We start from the raw sequence: 22010 nt of genomic DNA on the forward strand, positions 1-22010 counted from the left end.
GGAGCGTTTATGGAATAAAACCACTGATCCTGCGGTGTGAATATGCGCTGCTCGCCTTTCTTAAAAGTCTTTATGGCATATACAACAGGGTCCAAAGTCCAGCAAAGTTCTGCAGATAAGAGGAGCCAATAAAAGCCGCAGTGCAGCAGTGTAAACACGTCTACCTCGGCCTGTTGGATTTACATAAGGCCCCCATCAGCCGGCCCACTCATTACCATGTTTTATATTCCCCTGCGCTCAGAAAGCATCATGGCAAAGTAGCTCCATCCTCCCCTCCAACAGGGAAGTGAAGCAGCTTCTCGGAGCAGGTGTCAGCAGCTCTCCACACAGCTGTGCACCACTGAGGAGCAAACCAGGAACTTTTCATCTCACTTTTTCTCCTTTTTTTCTTCCCCTCCTCCTCGTCCCCCCTCTGCTCCAGCGGGCACCCAGCAGGCCTCTATGTTGTGTTTTTAATGTTCTCTAAAATGGTATCCAAGCTGACATCCCTGCAGCAGGAGCTCCTCAGCGCCCTGCTGGACTCAGGAGTCACCAAAGACGTCCTGATCCAGGCCCTGGACGACATGGACCCCGGCCCGACGGGCTTCGGAGTAAAGCTGGAGAGCCTGCCGCTGTCGCCCGCCGCGGCGCACTGCGGGAAGATGAGCGGGCCGGACGCCGACTCCAAGCCCGTCTTCCTCACGCTCACCAACGGCCACGGCAAGGGCAAGCTGTCCGGGGACGAGGGCTCCGAGGACGGGGACGACTACGACACGCCGCCGATCCTGAAGGAGCTCCAGTCGCTGAACACGGAGGAGGCCGCGGAGCAGAGGGCGGAGGTGGAGCGCATGTTGGCGTGAGTTTTCTCACATTTACTGTAAAAAAAGAATTATTTAAACTTCTACGAAATGTTACAAAAACATTATTCATTTCCCCATGCCTTCATTCTACCTTCTCCTAATATTTTCTTTATTATAATTTGCTTCTGGGGTTTTTGATTTGACAAATTTGAGGGTTTTGGTAAAGTCCAGAATTGCGCCGTAAATGCGTAAAACACGCGTCTTTCTCTTGTTTACAGTTTTAAAATAACCCGCCACAGCTCTGTTTTCACATTCTGGTTACTAATTATCTACATGGATTATTATTTCTTTACCTTTGCAAAATATCAGCTGAACTTAGATCTATTTATTATTAACTCTACTCTCCACCTCTCCACGATAAAAAAAAAGTCGGCGACGCGCAGAGCTGCGTGAGGAGAAAGAAACCGGAAAACTTCTGCCTGGGAAGTTAGATAATGTATTTATTATGATTATTATTATTACTATTATTATTATTATTATTATTACTATTATTATTATTATTATTATTATTATTACAATTAAACATCTGAATTTAAACTTCTCAAAGTATTCCTCGACGTAACTCTAACGTTACAGTAATATTTTAGGCTCCTCTATCGTCCCAGAGGATATCAAAACTAACCCACGTGTACTGAAGTTATTATTAATTTTATTCTATAAATCATCAACTGGAAGATACACAGTGGCGTGTGATTAGAGTGAATGGCGATCTGGTTATTCATTGTCAAAAGTTATAAACTAACATCTCCCACTTAACCCGCAGACTTAGATGTAGGCCTCCACATTCTCCAAAACAAACAGACGTGTGTAGATTTGCTATAATTGCTGATGTGCGTGTGTCTGCTGCTCCCTGATTGCGGGGTAAGACTTCGTTTTAACTATTTCTGATCGTGTATTGCTGCTCAAACCTTCTCTCAGTCAATTGAAATTAAAACCAGCAAACATTAGATATACTTACATTTGAAAACGTTTTTTTCTTGGTGTTTATTTTATGCACTTATTTCAGAGCCCAAATACAATTTTTCTTTAACTGTTATTATTTAATCCGATTATTTAAAAAATATTTATACATTATAATAAACTTCTGTTTTAAAACTTTATGTAAACTCATGCCACATTTTTTTACGATTTTCAAAATACTCTGTTTTGCCAGCAAGTAATTTATTTTTTGGCCTATTTTGAATTTTTCACATTTTGAATTATTTATTTTTTCACTTGTTTTACATTTCTGTGACCCAGCTCATTCCAGGCTGAAACAAAGAGTTTAGGTGACCAACACTCTGTCAAAGTTGTTCAACTGGCCCGAATCCACTTGAACTAACCTTTGAAAATATTTACAGCCTATTGAATCGGCTGCATTGATAAACGGGCTGTCTGTGAGGCGACCTGTTATCATTTTAAACTCTTTAAAGTCCAGGCCGTGTAAAACAGGGGAACAAATGGAGGGAACAACTTGAGAAGCAAATGTGTAATTCAGGATTTATGGATCTTTTTTGATGTTTTTGTTGTTCCAACGTCTTTACGGCTTTTCCCCTCTTTTCTGTTTTCACTGTATTTGAACACTTTGACATCACCTGGTTTTGCTTGAGCTGTAACTTTCTGAACTGACGGGGATTTTCTCTTCAGCTACATTCCTGCAAGTAGTTCAGTGTTGAAATGAGCCGTGTTTTGTACTCCCAGAGAGGATCCATGGCGTGCTGCCCGCATGATCAAAGGTTACATGCAGCAACACAACATCCCCCAAAGGGAGGTGGTGGACATCACGGGCCTGAACCAGTCTCACCTCTCCCAGCACCTCAACAAAGGCACGCCCATGAAAACGCAGAAGCGAGCGGCGCTCTACACCTGGTATGTCAGGAAACAGCGGGAAATTCTGCGACGTAAGTTAATATTTGTGTTTCTCACAGCTCGGCCCCGACCTGTAGCATGTAGCTGGTAGCTGGTAGCAGTGTGAACGTTTATTTCAACCCTGTTGAGTTATTGTTTATCGTACTGGATGACATATAAATGCAGCCACAACAGGCCTCTAGTGTAGCCTGCTGCAGTTTGTTATAATGAATTCACATGCTAAACCAGGTTTTTCAAATTGAGAAAGGTTTTCTTGTGAATCACTTCCTCTTGTTTCTTTACAGAGTTCAACCAGGCGGCACACGGCCCTGGCGGCAGCATGGCGGACAAAGCCAATCAGGATCCGGCTTTTTTCTTCCCAGAATACAACCCGTCCGGTCAGATGGGTCAGTCTGGTGACGAGATCGGCGGCGAACCCACCTACAAAAAAATGAGACGCAACCGTTTCAAATGGGGACCGGCGTCCCAGCAAATCCTGTACCAGGCCTACGAACGGCAGAAGAATCCCAGCAAGGAGGAGCGGGAAGCTCTGGTGGAAGAGTGCAACAGGTAGAGGAACAGGACTTTCTCATCATGTCACACAGATTGCAGGATCCTCGTTTAAATTTGAAATCAAATAAGTCAGACTGAAAGCCAAAGATGGCAGTGTTGTTGTCTGTGTGGTGAGATGCAAAGAACTTCTCCCATAAGTTTGACAGTTCCCAAAAAAACTCTTCACATAACCTTTCTCATGTCTTGGCGTGCTCCTCTGCCACCTGACACCTGAGAGGCAAATGAAGAAACATTGGCCATCATTAGAAAAAACACCAGGTGAGTATTAACCTGCAGGGTTTTGTGTTGTTTCCCTCAGAGCCGAGTGTCTTCAGAGGGGCGTCTCCCCCTCCAAGGCTCAGGGTTTGGGCTCCAATCTGGTCACTGAGGTGCGAGTCTACAACTGGTTTGCCAACCGGCGTAAAGAGGAGGCCTTCAGGCAGAAGTTGGCCATGGACGCCATCACAGCGCCGGGCCACGGGATGAACCCGCTGATGTCGCACAGCTCGCCGCATCATCCCCAGAGCAGCGCTTCGCCTCCCAGTAAGATTGACTTTCTTGCCATGAACTCCATTCTTCATCCTGCTTCCTGCCTCGTGTCTGCTGCTTCATCCTCTTTCTGGAGGTTTAAGGTTCTTCCTCTTCTCGCTTATGGAAGCACTGAAGGTTTCTTGACCTGATTCGCGCTGCAGCCTCATTCACCATCACATCTCGTGTTTACCAGTAGATTTTATATTTACCATCATTAGAAATAAACTCAAACGCTTAAAGCAATTTAATATTCTTAGTTGTGATGATTATGGCGTATTGTTAAAGATGGATCTCATCTCTTCAAATATTTAATGATATATTTTCTAATCTAGTTATAAATTCAAATTATGAATAATGAAACATTCAAAATATTTCTTAAATGTTGATTCAGTTTAAATAACTTTTCGGGTTTTGGGAGTAATGAACGTTTCCCACTGTATACATTTTTTTAAAGATGCGCCGGTCCGTATATGAAGGAACCATTTCATCAGGAAGACGAGCAGTAAAATCATCCAGCACAACAACACTGCCTGGAATTCTCTTTTCACACAGTTGATATTGTTCCTTTTTCCTCTAATTGACAGAAGCTTTTAATTTTACTATGTCCATTTTTATGTAAAGATTATATTACAAAAATCTATTGATTTTGCACGATTTTGGTAATATTTTAAAACTACATTACTGTATATGAAAGGAACAGAATAATAGAAACACATTAAAACCACATAAAAGAATGAAAGCAAAACTTTTAAAGGACTATGTCTAAATCGTGAATAGTAATTTACATATGCGTGTGATTTGATTTTCTTTGGTACAAAACGACATTTGGAAAAGACTGGAGGCACATCTGATGCGATCAGGACAAGCACAAGTGATCAATGAGCGTGAGTGAGTGAGCTGAGCAAATGCCATTGTTATTCTGATCTCTGAAAACACACTGAGAACAATCCACATTGTACCTGCAATCTCCACTCCAAAGTCAGCATGGAGAGGCATGACACAAAGGGCAGCCATCCCATGACAGGCCAGGGTCAGGCCAGGGTCAGGGAGTGGGGTGGGGTGGGGGGTGGAGGTGGGGGGGGGGTTACAGCAGCGTCACTGCGACGTGCTGCCATCTCCACATTTCCTCCTCCCATGCAGGTTGCTAATGACGGAGAGTCGCCAAAACAAGGAGAGCCGTGCGTTACTGCTCTGACCATTTCACCCTGACCTCATGTTTGCATTCAGACTAATTAGTATTGACTCAGTCTACCAGGTGTATACAACATAAAAAGTGAGCTGATGGGCCTCATGGAGCATTACCCCCCCCCCCCCCCCCCCCCCCCCCCCCCCCCCCCCCGTGCCATCACTCACCCTCCATAAAACAGCCGATTTGCGTCTCGCTCCGTGCCCATTGTCGTCCGCTCGTGTTCCAACACGAGGCTCGCTTTGAAGGGAGAACAAGCTGTTTGCCTTGGCTTGCTCTCTCAGCTCAGCTCCGGATGAACTGGCACCACTTGTGGATCGTCTATTTGCTTTCTCTTTGTTGTTGTTGTTGTTGTTGTTGCCGCTCGGACCACCTGAGCGCGCGTCGGGTTGGGGCCGTGCAGCTCGCGGGGTCGGAGGCGAGGATCGTGGCGGCAGAGGGGAAGGGTCTGAGGATGGTGCACAAGCAGAAAAAAGAAAAAAAAAAAACTCATCTGGCTGCTTACAAGTGTCCTGCTGGCATCCTGCTGACAGCATCAGCTGTTTTTCAGTGTCAGCCGCTGACCTGACAATAATATAGCAGCGGGGCGTCTCATTGCGTTGCTAGGGCACGGCCTGTATTATGCATGCTTAATGGACAATTAAAATCCCTTGCTACTACATCTCCCAGGCCTTTGATACGGGGCTCCCTGGACTTCTACTCTCTATACTCTGCTCCAGCGGGAGGTCCCATTGTCTGTGGTGTATTAGAAGACTGCAGTGACTGTAACCTAGGTTCATTTATCTCTGCTGGGCCTGAAGGAGGACTGGTTTTAAAGCCCCCCCCCCCCTCACCTTTATGAGCATCAGTATAGTTGCTGAGGCTGGGCGCAGACTTGGAGCAGCAGGAGCTGTCCACTGGGGTATTGGCTCTTTTCTGGCCAGACAGGACTGATGACCCTCTTCTTCACCTATAGAGAAAGCTGGTAGCCCCCTCCTCCCTCCCCTCCCCCTCCTCCTCCTTAAACCGCCGCCACACCTTCAGTCCTACGAGGGAGGTCACTGCTGGGTCATTTCAAAGAAACTCCTCTGACTCGGGGAGTTTTTATTGATTCTGCTTTGGTTCGTTGATCAGTCGGTCACAACTGGATAGACAGTCAAACAGTGTGACGTGTAGTTTTGGTGGTGACCTTTTTTTTTTACTTTAGGAAATGAAACTGGTCTCAAAGGTTGACTGCATATTTCGTCAGCAACCACCTGTGTTTTCCTGCGCAGTGTTTTCCTACGATTCATCCACTAATAACGTCAAATCCATCTTGGTCTGTAAAATTTTGTAAAATTGCACTTCAAATCTACACAAAAGTTTTTTCTTGTTATCAATTAATCTTCTCATTTTAACTTTTTAGTGTTTATAGTAGTCCTCCATCACATTTCATGTGATTTTAAATGTTTTTCTTTATACTTAGAATGTTTAGATTTTGACAATCTTACATCTGTACACAATAAGATATATTCTTCGCATATAGATTTATTTGGAATGAAAAGAAAGCATTTATCTATTCCCATTAGAACAAATAAAGTAAAGTTTAAAAACACATCACTTTGACTCTGTTTTAGGTTAATTCAGTACCTTACATAAAATGCAGATCATGATCATATCACTGTTGTTTAATGAAACCTTTTTGAGTTATTCTGTTTTAGAAGACTTACAATAACATAAAAGATATATTTATATATATATATATATATATATATATATATATATATATCCCACCTAAATAAATAACATTTGCTTTTCTGTTATTTCCAATGTCTATTGTAATATAAGTTCTGTTATTTGACCAGAAGCTTAAGATTAATGGTCACAACAAGCCTTCAAACTCCTCAGATATTGTGATAATATCTATTAAAAATAGCTTTTCTATTAGTTTATTTTCCCTTTGCTTCACATCAAAAAATCTATAAAATATTAAATATACACCCTGAAAAGAGTGATCTATTGTAGTTTCCACAGTATAAACACAGTGAGTCTTCAAACATGAATAAAGTCTCAGTTCAGAGTTTTGATTTCATGTCATTGTGCAACTCTGTAGTTTCATTTAGTCACTTTTTGACAACTTTTTTTTTAACTTTCAGAAAACAGCTGAAGGGCTTTTACTTCCATAAATCAGTCTTTGGAGAAAAAAACCCATGAAATTCCACTTGTTTGTTTTTAAATGCAGTCCTCATTTCAGTATCTATTGTTTGAAATCAAGACAAAGGAATTGAAAAAGTAAAAATACAAGCTAATTTCTGGATATTAAAACTTATTCCTGCAGTCATTGTTATTTCAGATACGTTTGGCTCAAGGTATGCGTACACACTCACACATCAGCAGCAATCCTATAACGTAAACGTTATATATGTGTTTCATTTGTACATATCAGTCATTTCTCAACACGACACACAAGTGACAAAGCAAGTATTTTTCCTAGCGTTTGTGAGTAGGACTCAAGTATTTTTTTTAATGTGACTATGATTTTGAAAGCAGAACACTGTGTTGCTTGTAGTGTATTTGAGGTTACACTGCATCCCAGTGTAGGAGAGGATCCCGGAGGGCATTGTTGAGTTTCAGATGAGCTCAGCTGAAAACGGAGTGGGTGCCGCGTCGTTCTGCACGTTACTGAACCGGCAGAGTCGGGACTTCAGGCTCAGACGTTGTAGTTCCTCCGTGGGCCGCACTTCTTCCTGTCACCTCGGGCGGGTTTTACAAAAGCGTCACAGGATGGCCTAGCTCTGCACTTTCCTCCTCTCTCTCTTTCTCTTTCTCTCTCTCTCTCTCTCTCTCGGTCCCAGAGAGGCACAAAGAGGACACTGGATACGTCCTGCAGAGACCCAGGAGGTCTGTCATATGCAGTGGGGCGACAATGAGCACTGCCTGGGGTTGGGGAGGCAGGCTTTGATATTACATGGGTCACACAGGGAGCTAGAGCCCTTTAAACCTGCTGAGGATCCTTGCTGCCACTCCCCCCCCTGAAGTTCTCGCCCACCCCCTGCTCTTAAAGCACAGGCCTCTGGTCTTTCTCATTCCTGCTTTCTGGATATTCAATTTTTACAAATTCTTCAAGGCAAGACTTAAAAGTCTCATGAGGATGAAGTTGATCGGACAAACGCGTACGAGTCTCTGACTTCAGAAAGTGGGAGTCTGCCCGACTCGGCTCGAGGTTCCCCGCTGGTAGAATTACTGCTGAAACCGAAGACACAAAACCAGCCTGAATAGCATCCTTTTCTCCCCGTGACACTTAAAGAGGTTGCCCAGCTCCGAGATAACTGACTTTTTATGAGTCCTCCTCCATTGTGTGGCAATGGGGGTCATGAGTCCAATGGAGTGCTTTATTGTTCTGCGGCGGTGTTTACAAGCCATGGCGGGGTGTTGTGGGGTTGATAGTATGGTGCAGGAGACAATATGAAGCCTGTTGGCTGTACAAAATGGAGGACAGGTACTTTAGAGGATAAAATACGAGACTGATGCATATCTTGTTTTTTTAATTATTCATATTTAAAGTAAATAGCTCGCTCTATATTGTTGGACATGTGCTGTATTGAAATCAGTCTCTGTTTTCTGACTGCTGTCAAATATTGACAGATGATTTAGAGAACAAAGAATAATGTGGTGATAATAACAGCCTATATCTCATATGTTTATGATAATTAAAATGAAAAACACTAAAAGAGACAAACGAATCAATTATTTAGACTTATAAGTGCCCCGTGTCTCATTTTGTTGCTCTTAGGCAGAGGAACAGGATATCTAAGATCTAACTGTCTCTATTAACAAATATTGGACCGATCATGTTTTGAAGTTTGTGACAAATTTAAATGTTGTGTGATCTAATAAGATGTGAGCAAAATGTGTCATGGTGAGGTTAGTTCAATGTTTAAGAAAAATCAGAAACTTCTGCTGACTTTTTAAAAAAATCATCAGCTCAATGCAGAGTGGACAGGAGAGGGTGAAGCTGGGGTCAAATTACAAGCACCCTAAAAATGAATTGAAAGTGGATTTAGGAATGTTTTTTTCAGCCTAATATTTCATTTATTTATGTCAAACTGTGAATCATGAAGAAACTCCCTTCATGAAATAGCATTACTGTTGTGAATGCACTGACGGAGCTGAATAAGTACAAATCCGACAACTCAAAGAAAGATGATTTCCTCCAAACCTTTACTGCAAAGTTGAAGAAACGTGAAGAACTCAATGCCCTCCTCAGTGGTCACTGTCAGTGTCAGTGCCACTCCTTGTTTTTTTTTTGTTTTGTTTTATCTCAAAGCAGCGTGGTGTCAGAGCGCTCGCAGCCGGGTCAGGGACAGAGGGCTCGCTGAAGATGGGAGATCAGATGGCAAACAAGAGTCTGTCTCTTCACTGTCACTGAGGGGAGGGAGGCTTTCTGAGTCCGTGTGAGGCCGAGACCACAGGATAAGAATGTGTTTGACATTGCTTGTAATTGTGTAATGTTTACTCTGTTGGTATCAGAGGGGGCCTGCATCAGCAAACAGGCATTTGATTGTCGGTCGCTGGGAGTCGGAGGGGGGGGTGAAGAATTCCTCTGGGTCTCCGATGAGGGACAAGGAGTCTAGACATGGGATTACGTGATGGTAAAAACTACATTTTCACAGCTCCATCGTCACTGTGTGAAAATATGGAGAAACCTTATGCTCTTCTACAATCATCTCACCAAAGCTGTCATGTATGGTTCCATCGTTAAAGGTCCTGAGGTGAGTTTACTCCCGCAGAACTATTCAGACATAATTTCAGTCAGCGTGCTTGTCTTGTCAGAGTTTTGAAAAAAGATGAGTGGTGCCTTAGAGGTTAATGGAGCAAGCTTGAAACCTGAAGTTTTCCGGTTTGAATCAGCCTGTTGATGGGTCATCAGAGTGGATCCATAAGCAAAAGGCATCGGGGGGCGTCCAACGCTAAAACCTGCCAGTGAGCAGCCGAGATGCGCTCTCAGTAAATACTTTAGTCATTTTTCTGAGCCTGTGTGGGTTTTTTTCCTAATTCAAAATGAAGGTTTTGTTTTTCTACTGGTGTGTTCTGGTGAAATACTGTACATGTGAGCGTGTGATTGTGTTTCTCACTGTGATCAAATTGATATTCACCCAACACCAACAGAGATTGAATCTTTATTCCCGTGACACCAGCTTGGATAAAGTAGCACAGAAAGTTAGATCTTTCCTCTCCCATATTTTATGTAAAAAAACAACAACTGATTATTATTTCAAGTTTTGTCAAGTTATGTTGTCTTTTGTTTGTCTGTGTTTGAGGTTTACAAATGCATGAGCGAAAGGAATTGTGCTCTCCATTCTCCGTTTGTTGCCCGAGTGTTGCCTCTGCCTCCTGTGAGGCTTCACGTCGACGTAATTAGAGGCGACGTCAGTAGCGTTTGTGTGCTGATGGCAGAGTCTGATGGGAGCTCTGCTGTGGTGAGTGCGTGTACTCAGTGAACGGCCTTGGCTGAGCCGCGGCGGCAGATAGCGGCAGTGGACGGGTCAGTGTGTTTGTTTGCTCTTTCTTTCTCCCGTCTGAGTCAAAGAGCAGGTGAGTGTGGTTGGTTGGAGCGACAGCAACAGTGCTGCTTCACACAGAGCGAGCCCCTCCCACCCCCACCCTCGCCAGCTATCTCGCTGCCCTATATTCCTGAGGCGGTGGTATCACACCATGGCTGCCAGCCAAACCGAGTTAATCTAACCTGCTCTGTCTCTCCGGTTCTCACTTTCAGTGCGTTACAGCCAAGGTGAGGTCACCTCCTCCTCCGCCATCAGTCACCACGGCAGCAACGCCATGGCCTCCAGCCAGTCGGTGCTGCAGCAGGTGTCTCCCGGCGGTTTGGACCACGGCCACAGTCTGCTGTCGCCTGACAAGATGGTGAGTGAGCGCACCTGGGCCCTTGTGGCCTCAGATTAGATAAGGCCGGGCCTGCATTTTAGCATGAGCGCACAAAGCGGGTGCCTGGGTCTCCTCTCTCATGGACTCTCCGGCAACAATTAGCACATTGTGCTGCTCTATTTGGAAGGTGGAGCCGGGCTGGCAGGGAGGGAGGCCACAGCGGGACTCGCAGGGAGCCTCCAGCCCAGTGCCACTCAGCCAATAAACCTGACAAAGAAACATTCAGTTCTTATTGATTAAACGTCTCAGAAGTTGAAGCTGTAGGCGGAGTGCCGCTTGTCCTGCCAAAGAAATGACGCCAACGTTTGATTATGTCTGATTTTTTTTATTTTTTTACCCTGCCTTTACTTCTCCCCTCTGCCTTAGTCTAATATTTGATCAGTGACCAGGAAAACCTTTGCCACGGACCACATTTAAAAAATCTCCCGTGCTTCGTCGTGAACTTCCTTGTCACCACACTTGTGCCATGTGAAGTGGGCGTGGCCGATGCGAGGCGAGGCGAGGCGAGGCGGTGCAGAGTGCAGAGCTGTCAGGTTTTATTCTCTGATATGAGTTCTGCCTCACTGACCTCTGTAGTCAAATCAACACAGGCCCGGCTGAGGGGGAGGCTTCAAGTAAACAATACAGCAAATGTTGACGCTCACATGTCTGAATGTGGCACACAAACTCTCACACAGTGACATTTCAGTGAGATTATTTCTCTTTGCATTTAAGTCAGCGTTTATCTTCCTGTCATGTATGAGCGGAGTTACACAAGAGTGCTGTTGTACAAGAGAATCTGAACTGAGTCAACATTTATGACTGCTGTTTGTTTAGCAGCCAACATCTGTTTCACTTTGTAGAGGAATTTCTGAGAATTTACTCTGGATCTTCTGGAGCACTCACAGATATTGAGTGTGATTAAAGCAATACAGCTATTGAACTCTGCTATAATTAAATTTTTCTCCTTGCAGATTTCAGGTTCAGGCGGAGGACTTCCTCCGGTCAGCACGCTCACAAACATCCACAGTTCCCATCACAGCCACCAGCAGACGCAGAACCTCATCATGCCGCTGTCTGGAGTCATGGCCATCGCGCAGAGTGAGTCTAGCATCCCTCCGTTCACCAACATTCCCATTTTCTCCACTGCGTCGGGGACTAACCGGTGTCTCGTCCCGTCCCCGTCTCCCCAGGCTTGAACACGTCACAGTCTCAGACGGTGCCGGTGATCAACAGCGTGGCGGGCAGCCTGGCGGCGCTGCAGCCGGTGCAGTTCTCCCAGCAGCTCCATAGCCCTCACCAGCAGAGCCTGATGCAGCAGTCCCCCAGTCACATGAGCCAGCAGCCGTTCATGGCCACCGTCACACACTCACACAGTCAGTACCACTTCCTTCGTGTGCATTCAGCCTGTGTACAGCTTTTATTGGCGTCTGCCTCACTCACACAAACACTCAGTCTACTTTCATTCACTCGGGGTCACATCATTTAATATTGCCTATGCAGGTTTGCAATTCATTAGTTTTCACTGCATTGGCGTAGCAGTCAATATTATTTACATCTATATTATTTCTTGCCTGCAACTGAATAACATAATTTTGTGAATTTTACATCATACAATGTTTTAAATGCAAGTGTTTTGTGTTTATTTTTTTTATAAGGAAACTAAATTGAAAACAACAGGGGTCAAATTTGGAGTAGAGTCAAAACGTCAATACACAGACATGCATGTTCACCACTGAAGAAACACGCCTTGTTCTCATTCAGTTAATCAATCCATTGATCTGCTCTTGTGAAACCTTGTTCCTTATTTCCTCAAGAGCTTCTCCATTATGAACATTCAGACATCAGGCTGCAGCCCTGGATCACATCCCAGCCTTCAATAGACCCTATGCATACGTGTGACATCTTTTATTTTGATTAGAAATTAAATTGTACAGTGGATTTTCATTGTTGCTGATTCAAGGGTTGTGAAACTGACATATATTGTTCAGATTGTAGAATTTTTTCCACTGCAGCTGATATATTTAGTTTTTAATGTCACAGTTTGTTTACTTTGAGGCTCACTTCCCGCTCTGAACACCTCTTTTATACATTTTAAATAAGCTGTTTTAGTGTTTTCTTGCTTTGAAATGGTTAAAAACAAAAAGGATCTTTCATTTGTGAGCTTAGTTAGTTAGTTAGTTAGTTAGTTAGTTAGTTAGTTAGTTAATTAGTTAATTAGTTAGTTCATAGTTTATTCGGTCAACCAAATACAAAAAGCAACGACAGTAAATGCAACAACAAAGAAAAAAAGAAAGAAAACAGGAACATCAAAGGGTTGTTTCATGAAAGTGCTCTGAAATGACTTTGCTGTGTTCAACGCTATATAGATAAAGTTGAATTGAATCTTATATAAATAGAAGTCAGAAGGCTGCAGTTATCATAACATGGCTGACGATACAAGGGAAAGTTAGACTGTCAACAATATTTCTCTGCTCTGCCTTTTAGTGGTGATAACTGTTTCTTCAAACAGCGCCGAGTGAAAGTGAAAGCTCCCCAGTATTTGTTTTTAAACCCCCACCTCATCTGTTCTTTGTCTGTAGAAGACAGTTTTGCTGAGAATGAACATTTCTTAGCGTCCTCTTGAAGAGCTTGAAGTCAGTCATAGTTGTGTTTTCTTTTTTTCAGTGTATTCTCACAAGCAAGAGCCCCCGCAGTACTCCCACTCCTCGCGTTTCCCCCCGGCCATGGTGGTCACAGACGGCAACAGCATCGGCTCGCTCAGCTCCAAGACGGTGAGTCCGGCCACTCCGGCCTCGGTCACTGACACTCTGACTTCTGTCTGTCTGGTGTTTGGAAAACTTCAATCCCACTCAATTTCGGGGACATTTTACACAAGAATCAATGTCAGAACATTTGTGATGTCATTGCAGTTTTTCAGTAATTTCCTCATTCGACATCTCACTCACTTCCCGTCGGTGCAAAACAATCATCACGATGGGAAGTGGTGGCACAATCCAAGCACACACCCGGCAGCTGTGTGTGTGTGTGTGTGTGTGTGTGTGTGTGTGTGTGTGTGTGTGTGTGTGTGTGTGTGTGTGTGTGTGTGTGTGTGTGTGTGTGTGTGTGTGGGTGTGTGTGTGTGTGTGTGTGTGTGTGTGTGTGTAACGATCGTGTGCTGACTTGTTCAATCCCTGTCACATTAGGATTCTCCCGTAAACAAGATGGTGCAGCTTGGGGGTCTCTCTTGGGTAAATACATTTTCATCAGTTCAGTCACACAGCTTCAATCGGTGGAATCACTGCAGTCGCTCACGAATCTGATCCTCAAGCAGCCACAGTCGTAGTGCATTCTGGGCCTTTTGCTTCCTGCTTTAGGCTTGCTGATGATGTTTAGATGCTTTCACTTGAGACCAGAGCGACACAGGAGAGGGATGCACGGACGGGACACTCCTCACAAGTCCCATTTCCTCTTTAACAGTCGTCCAATCAATCACAAGTTCCCTCAGCCTGAACGCCTCCCGATTAGCGCTTGCTCTTTTCACTTTCCTCCTCTCCGCGGTGAGAGTTTTCCTCTGCCATCAGGAAATGAGACTTGTTAATCAAAGCTGTGGAGCCCCGAGTCCCGTTCCTCTGCTCCATGCTACACTGAGGCTGCAGATGAGAGGAGCTGCATGGTGGAGGGGGGGTGCAGTGTTTTGTTTTTTTTCCCTTTTTTTTTAAGCAATTATGCCTCTTCCTCTTTCCGACTTCTCCCTGCTCTCGGTGATCGCTCTAGCCTGAAATGTCGTCCACGGTGCTTTCACACGCTCAATTTCCCACGCTGCGGCAGAGCGCTCCACACTGCGAGCGGCTACCTTCAGACCGACGGGCCGAATGTTTAGATCGCTGGGTGTCGTCTGAGCGGCGCAGGGAGTGACAGGAAGCTCTGCGGGGTTCATCCCCGGTGTCACCCGGTCGACAGAGAGAAGCCCACACTTTGGAAAATATTCACATAGTAACACCACAAAGTAAAAATACTCTCATTACTACTGAAACTCCATCATGGTGTGCTATTGATGGATTATGGATTTAAAAAGATAAAATCTACAGTTAGATTTCCTAATGTGAATCTCACTGCACTCCCTCCTCCTCTGTTTGTGAAAAACCTTCAAATTGAATGTTACTTCTTCACATTCAAATATATAAAATAAGGCCTCCAACTAACCAAACAAACAAACATGATATCATTTACATTGACTACAGCTTATTAAGATGACATAGAACTAAATAAAAGCTCTAAATATTGTAGTTATGAAAGAGAAATCCCATAAACATCACAAAGAGCTAAAAAAAAAAAAGAGACATTTTTGATTTTTTTTGTTTTTCAAATGTAAATAATCTCAATTTTTCTTTTCTGAAATTAAATAAACTACCCAGATAGTCAAGCCTTGATTGTGCTGAGTCAGTTTTGTGGCTCTAAAGCAACATATTGAAGAAGTATATTCACAGTTTTAACAGTGGCAGGTGAAACGGCTGCACTAATGGAAATGTTTGAGTCCTTTACCTGTTTTAAGTCAAGTATTTTGTAAACCTACTTCGTTAGCAGTTCACAAACTCTTTTATTATTTGCTGGACGGGTCTCGGAGGGGTTTTTTTTCTTATCAGGACTTTTATTTAAACGGAGCAGCTTTCTTCTCAAGACAAGACCTGTGCTCTCAGGCTTTATAACACTGGATGTTTACTGAGAACCTTCCATTATACCTGCGTTACCTCGCCGTCGTCTAACGACTCAGGTCTCGGCTGCAGGTCAGTTTATCAGGTGAGGCTGTTTGCCGGCCGGGGGGTCGCGCCGGGGTCGGCTGCCTCCGCCCCTAAAGAGGCAGGAGAAAAATAAATTCCACAAACAACCTAAACGAAGAGAGCGACTCAATGGGAAGGAGAAGAGGGATGAGGAATGTATTTGGTCAGGTGTGGCGCCTGAAGGTGGCAGGAAGGTGGGTGGAAGAAATGTTCCAGTTATTTACTGATTAAAATAGCAGCGTGACTCCATGAGGGCAGGAATCACACTTTCATATTTAGCCATTGAAACAAAAAAAGTAGTTTCAATGGAAAACAACTGGCTGCAGACCAGAGTGACAGCTTCATATTTTCACTCTGCAGCAAACCCAGAGCCGGTTCCTGAAAGTTTCATTCATTCAACAAGTTGAAATACTAACACTTCCAGCGCCTTTGTGTTTTTCATAAATTGTTGTTGTATTAAACCTCTTTAATTTTCATCATTTTTATAAAGACTTTAAAATCTGTTTTTGCCCAGAAAAAGAGTTGATATGACACAATTTTCAAATATGAAACAAACTGAAAAAATAGGAAAACATCATTTATGTTTCATTTACAAAAGCAGGGTTTCAAAGAGCAGCGCAAACAAACTAAATCCACTACAGGACAAACACACACAGTCACACACACCGACATTAAAGTAAGTGACAATAATCAACCTGTATGTCTGCGGTCACTGGAAAGAAATCGAGAGTATCTGAGGAAACCCAAGCAGGCTCAGGGAGAACATGCAAACTGCAAACTTAAGTTCACACTGACCACATTGAATTCAGTTTTGAACTCCGGTCCAGAACGAGACTGACATTATCCCAGGCTGCAGAGTGATGCGTGGTATTTCCTCCTGACCAGTCGGGTTGAGTCCTGACCTGTAATGTGTGGGACCACGGTTCAAATCCCAGTGAGACAGAAAGACCTTAAAAAACATTCTAAGTCTACGATGCAAGTGGCGCCAACCTGTGATGGTGATCAGTGGATACGGAAAGAGCCAAATAGAATCTTAGTAAATGTCATTTCATCATTCACAGTGAAAACACACGTATTAGTTCACCTCAGGAATCTACAACCTGCGGCTCTAGAGCCACGTTTGGCTCTTTAGCCCCTCTGTAGTGGCTGCCTCAAGAAAATTATGTGTAAATAAACATTTGACCTTTTTTTTAAAAATCTTATTTACACACCAGTGATTTTCAAAAAGACTCATCTCTTAACTGAAAATGGCTTTGAAAAATGGCACAACTAAAATAGGCAAACGAGCACAACAAATGGCAAAAAAAAAAAAAAAAAAAAATATATATATATACATATGCAAAAACAGCTTTAAAAAACATAAAATTACTAGAATTTTTTAAACAAGAAAGGCTTAAAATGATAAATAAGAAATGCAGTACTGCACCGAAAGGAGCCAAATTGGTTACAACTGCTAAAATGTTAAAACTAGATAAAAAATGCTGAAAAGGTAGAATGAAAAAGCTAAACTCGGGTACGAAAACAGCCACAGACTAAATGTTTACCATCCTGAATCATCATAAATGCATAAGACAGTTATTGTACAAACATCATAAATATATATGAAACTTTATCAGCTTCATTAGCCTCATTTTAAAGGTTAAACATGTTTTGAATTTAAATTTACTTTGGTGGAAAGTCCGAAAAACGGCTCTTTTGGTTGCAGACCGATGGTTTAGGATAAATAATCCAAAGACAATGTTTCACCGTTTTCACAGTATTTATCAAAGAACATGCAGCAGAGGTGGACAGTGGATAAACACGCCTCATGCTTGTAGAACTGTAACTGAACAAGCAGCTGATGATTGGTCAGAGTTTTGTTCTCAACTTGTTCCCACTGAGACTGAAAAGAGTAGAAAACGGCATTTCACTAAAGCCAAAGTTACACTGCATTATTTATTTATTAACATGTTGGAAACACTTTACTTTTATTCTTTGGGCTAAATTGCTTAAAAAATCTAATGTTCAAAATGTACATTTATTTTGTATTTTCTCTGGGAAATTTATGATCGTTACACCATTTTTTTTTTATCATTTTATCTTAAACGCTTCTCCTACCATTAACCCTAAAGGAAGTAGTAGTGATTAGTAGTGATTAGTGAAGAAGTGAGAAAGTTAGAAATGTATAGAAATGGATCAGAGTGTTGCTGCTCCTCAGATATATCGACATGGTTGTCTAAATGGTTTTATGTAACACGGCTGTAACTCTGCCTGACATTTCTTCTCTCCCTCCTTCACAGTGTCCTCTTCAGGCTTGGTGAGAGCGTCCACCTGACTTCCCCGGCGCCCGGCAACCGCCGTACATTTTTCCACCCTCTCGCCGCGGTAACCATGACAACTGTTAATAACCCCGCGACAGCGTGCTCTGGATGATGAGTCAGTCAACAAACACAGAGGAGTGACGGCGGTGGGGAAGGCAGGTGGAAATGAGAAATGAGAAGGGGACAGAGTGGGGGGGGTGGGGGGGTAAAAACAACCTCGCTGCACCTGAGAGTGAGGAGAGTGGAACCTCCTGTCAACCCCTTCGTCTCCCCCAGTCTGCTGCACAACACAAATGATCAATAAGGATGTATGATTTTAACACAATCTTTAAAAACAGTATTCTTTTTTTTTTTATCACGTGTTGGCCGTCCTCCGCTGCGACGTCACCAAGGAACAAACAAACCCAAGCACCAGAAACTCTGCGGATCTGAACGAAAAAGCTCTGCCAACACTGTGATTTAGGGCGGAAATTCTAAAGACTCACTAAGAGAGATCTGCCTCTGGGGAGACTTGACAAACGCCCCGGGTGTAAAGCGAACCACTTCACACCATGTGACAATCACCCCAAAAGACAAAACTTTATTGATCGTGTGCATTTGGCTTTCTTCCTGAGCTTCAAAAGAGTCTTCCATGTTATTCTCTCACTCTCAGTTTACTGTATTAGCTTTACCGCGACTGATGAAAAGTCTTTGACAATCCTGAAGAGACTATGCAACGCTTTCTACAGCTGGATCCTGCACACAACTCCACACACTGGAGGCTGCAAAGTAATATGCACTATCAAGCTTCCTGCAGAGAAACACGAGAGCAGAGGGACGTATGACAAACATGCCAAAGGACGAGAGGTGTGTGTGTGTGTGTGTGTGTGTGTGTGTGTGTGTGTGTGTGTGTGTGTGTGTGTGTGTGTGTGTGTGTGTGTGTGTGTGTGTGTGTGTGTGTGTGTGTGTGTGTGTGTGTGTGTGTGTGTGTGTGTGTGTGTGTGTGTGTGTGTGTTGCAGTATGTGCACACTGAGTCTTTCCTTAGCGTCGCACGCTTTGCCGCACACGCAGCCCTTCCCCTCCATAGAAACCTCCGGCTGCTGTTTGCACACAGGATCAGGTGAATTTCAGGAATGAGACCCACCCTCTCTTTATCTTTCCTACTTCCTGCTGCAGCGTGAAAAAGGACAAATATTGTTCATAACTCCTCATGGCAGGATCGCCCCCCCCCCAAACCCCCCAGTGAGAATCAAAAATGTTGACAAGTATTCAAAGACTAAACAGAACATGAGAAAGGACGATGTTGTGACAGCGGCGGCTCCAATCAAACAGGAATCCAGGGAAGTTCTGGGAGCGCCGACGCCCACCCTGACAGGATTAAGCTTCGTTCATGGTTTCCACATCAGCGGCCACACGTACCTGAAAAGCATTCGCTTTCATTTAAAATAAATAAATAAGTAATCCAGCCTCTCATCCCTTCCCATTGTAAAGGTTTAGGCGGTGTTTTCCCATCTCAGCTGCAGGTTCCACTCCAGGTTTGGTTCCTGCAGAGCTTCGCCGTCACACTCATCAGATTGAGTTGTTTAAGAGCAGGAAGTCGTGGTAGCAGGCGGGACAGAAGCGCTGCATTGGACACACTAATTCTAGAGGGGAAACTTTGAGGTAGAACTTCCTCATGCACACAAAGGCAACTCACTTCAGTCCCTCTTCATTTGCTGCTGCATGTTTGCATGCTGACTGTGTAAAAAGCACACGGTCACAAAACTGACACGATATTTTCCAGATGCACATGAATTGTCTTTATGTTGAAACACCAAAACATGGCGAACAATCTGAACACCTACAGGCTACAGCATGGCCAGCATCTTTTTATTCACTCCATAAGAAAACAATTCTAACCTTGTGTGTCAGAACACACTCTCCATGTGCTTGTGGAGTGTGGAGTGTAGCTCGCTGGGTCCACGCCGCACCTTTGTATTGATTTTAACATTCAAGTCACGTCATTTGTACAGAAACGAGCAGACGTACATGAGAAGTTGCTGTGGACTGACAACATTTGCCTCCATTTGTTAAGAGATTCTGTCTTGAGAAGAGGCCCGCAGCCTGATTTCATATGAATGCAGTTAATTAGTCAACTATTTTAAAAATGTCTTGATTTAAGATGCATTCAGGTTGAAGTAGAGTCGCTGTGTGTCATTCCCAACAGAAACCCCTCTATAATATCTCTAAAATATTTTGAGAAGCTTTGCACAGATTTCACCAGGAGATTACCTTTGTTCAGTTTTTTTTTTAAGCTGTGGACTCTTGCTGACACACAAATGTGGAAACCAAGAATGAAGATTTACAGAAAGTTGTCAAACTGAAGTCACATCTCACCACATCTGGACTCTGGACCTTCTGTCCTAAACACATTGACAGGGATCAAACTGAGCATCCGGTTTTTCTCCCACTTGAACCAACCGGGGCTGTAAGAGACAAGCAAGAAGGAAGCTATTTTGATTTTTTTGACCACTGAATTTTAATAAGTGTGGCAGATCCAGTCTCCTGTTCAATATTAGGTCATTACATTGTTATTATTATGCTCTTGGTTTGTGACTGTTATAGGCATACTGCCATCTGATCAGAGGGCACTCGTGTGTGTGTGTGTGACTGGAAATGATTTTTTTCCCCTCCTCCTAATGTATTATTTTTGTACAAATTTAAATCAATCATAAATCATTATTTATACTTTCTGAGAAAATATTGGTATTTCAAGTAAAATGGTTTTTTTTCAACATGAAACCACGACTGTTCTTATTTCGTCTGGAGCAAATCACACTTTATTTACACTGTTTTGTGATACATTTATTATAATAAAACAAACTGTATATATTTATTTTATATGTGACATCATAAACCTAAATGTAAGAGTACATTTTGGTTTTTTTTTTTATGGTATAAAATATGTGTGCGTTTTTAGGCTCAGTGTGATTTAAAGTGAAGGTGGCAGGGTGTATACGTCTGTTTATGGCCGGCACAGAGAAGCTGTGGTGCTGCAGGGCGATAAGGAAAACGGCCACTTTGAAGTTCACGGTTCTAAAGTGCACCTTTAATTTGAAGGAACAAGTTCAGTGAACCTGATTGCTTGATATCACGATGCATTTCAGCCTTTATCTGGTACTGACACAGAGTGCACTATAAAAGAAATCCAGTGACCTGCAGTGATGTGATAAACAGCTTCATTGGTGCTTCAGGTCAAAATACATCTCCGCTTGTTTTCTTTAACCGATTAGAGTACGTCTCTAAATTTAGAAAATGTAGGGACCTCCGCAAGGACTGCAAGGAAGTGTGGTAAAGTAAAAACAATCTGAAAAAATTTAGATTTTAGTAGTTTATTTCTTATTTTACACAATTAATGAACGATTTATTTCGGATACAGTTTTAGTACAAAAGTTTCATTTTGTGCATTCAGTTGATAGTAATTAAAAGTTCACGCACACATGATTTTGTTTTTTTTTGTTTTTTTGTTTTTACGATATCTGTAGTTGAAATGGGTCGAGGCTGAATCCAAGACATATTTTTGCTTTTCCCTTAAAAACCCCTGCAGTTATCCAGGACACCAGTGATACAAGAGAAAGAAAAAAAAAAAAAAAAAAGAAAAGAAAAAAAAAAAACGCAATAGAAATAAGAAGAAAGAAAAAAAAAACCCACACAAATATAACAGAAATAATAAAAAACAAAACAAAACACAAATATAACATAACCGAAGTAATAATAATAAAAAAATACATCAAATGTAACAACAGAAGTAATAAAAAAGAGAAAAACAAAACAAAATGTAGCAAAGGTCATTTTTTAATGTCACCATTATTTATTTTTTTTCTTTTTAATGTTTTTCAGAAAACATCCAGAAAAGATTTGCACTACAATGTTTAGGACTCTAACATCCTCTAATATCTATAATATATTCTTCTTTTGGGTTTAACAGCAGTTTGCAGCCATAAAGTTGCACCACCGCCATCTGCTGGTTCTATCTATCTACATTGTTTCCCACCGCTCTCATCATCCCTGATGACTGTTTCCCTCTTTCTCTCATCAGCAGCTTTTCCCATCCCTGATGATTGTTTCTCTTCTTCTTCTTCTTCTTCTTCTTCTTCTTCTTCTTCTTCTTCTTCT

At 42.7% G+C, this 22010-nt stretch overlaps 1 protein-coding gene across 2 annotated transcripts; it reads left to right on the top strand.

The window, feature by feature from the left end:
* Positions 1-280: 280 nt before the first annotated feature.
* On the top strand, positions 281-17875 carry hnf1ba (HNF1 homeobox Ba; the record flags this gene model as incomplete). Of its 2 annotated transcripts, none has more annotated exons than XM_080459350.1 (10): positions 281-835; positions 2520-2719; positions 2972-3236; positions 3538-3761; positions 10670-10815; positions 11790-11916; positions 12009-12209; positions 13483-13589; positions 14001-14045; positions 17855-17875. In XM_080459350.1, exons 1-10 carry the CDS (start codon positions 456-458, stop codon positions 17873-17875), a joined length of 1716 nt encoding a protein of 571 aa, XP_080315476.1. In that variant the 5' UTR covers positions 281-455. The 2 variants fall into 2 exon arrangements, with proteins under 2 accessions (XP_080315476.1, XP_080315477.1); XM_080459351.1 differs by having other exon boundaries at positions 12009-12191.
* Positions 17876-22010: the final 4135 nt, after the last annotated feature.

Source organism: Lipophrys pholis (genome assembly GCF_963383615.2).
Source record: "Lipophrys pholis genome assembly, chromosome: 3".
NCBI lineage: Eukaryota > Metazoa > Chordata > Actinopteri > Blenniiformes > Blenniidae > Lipophrys > Lipophrys pholis.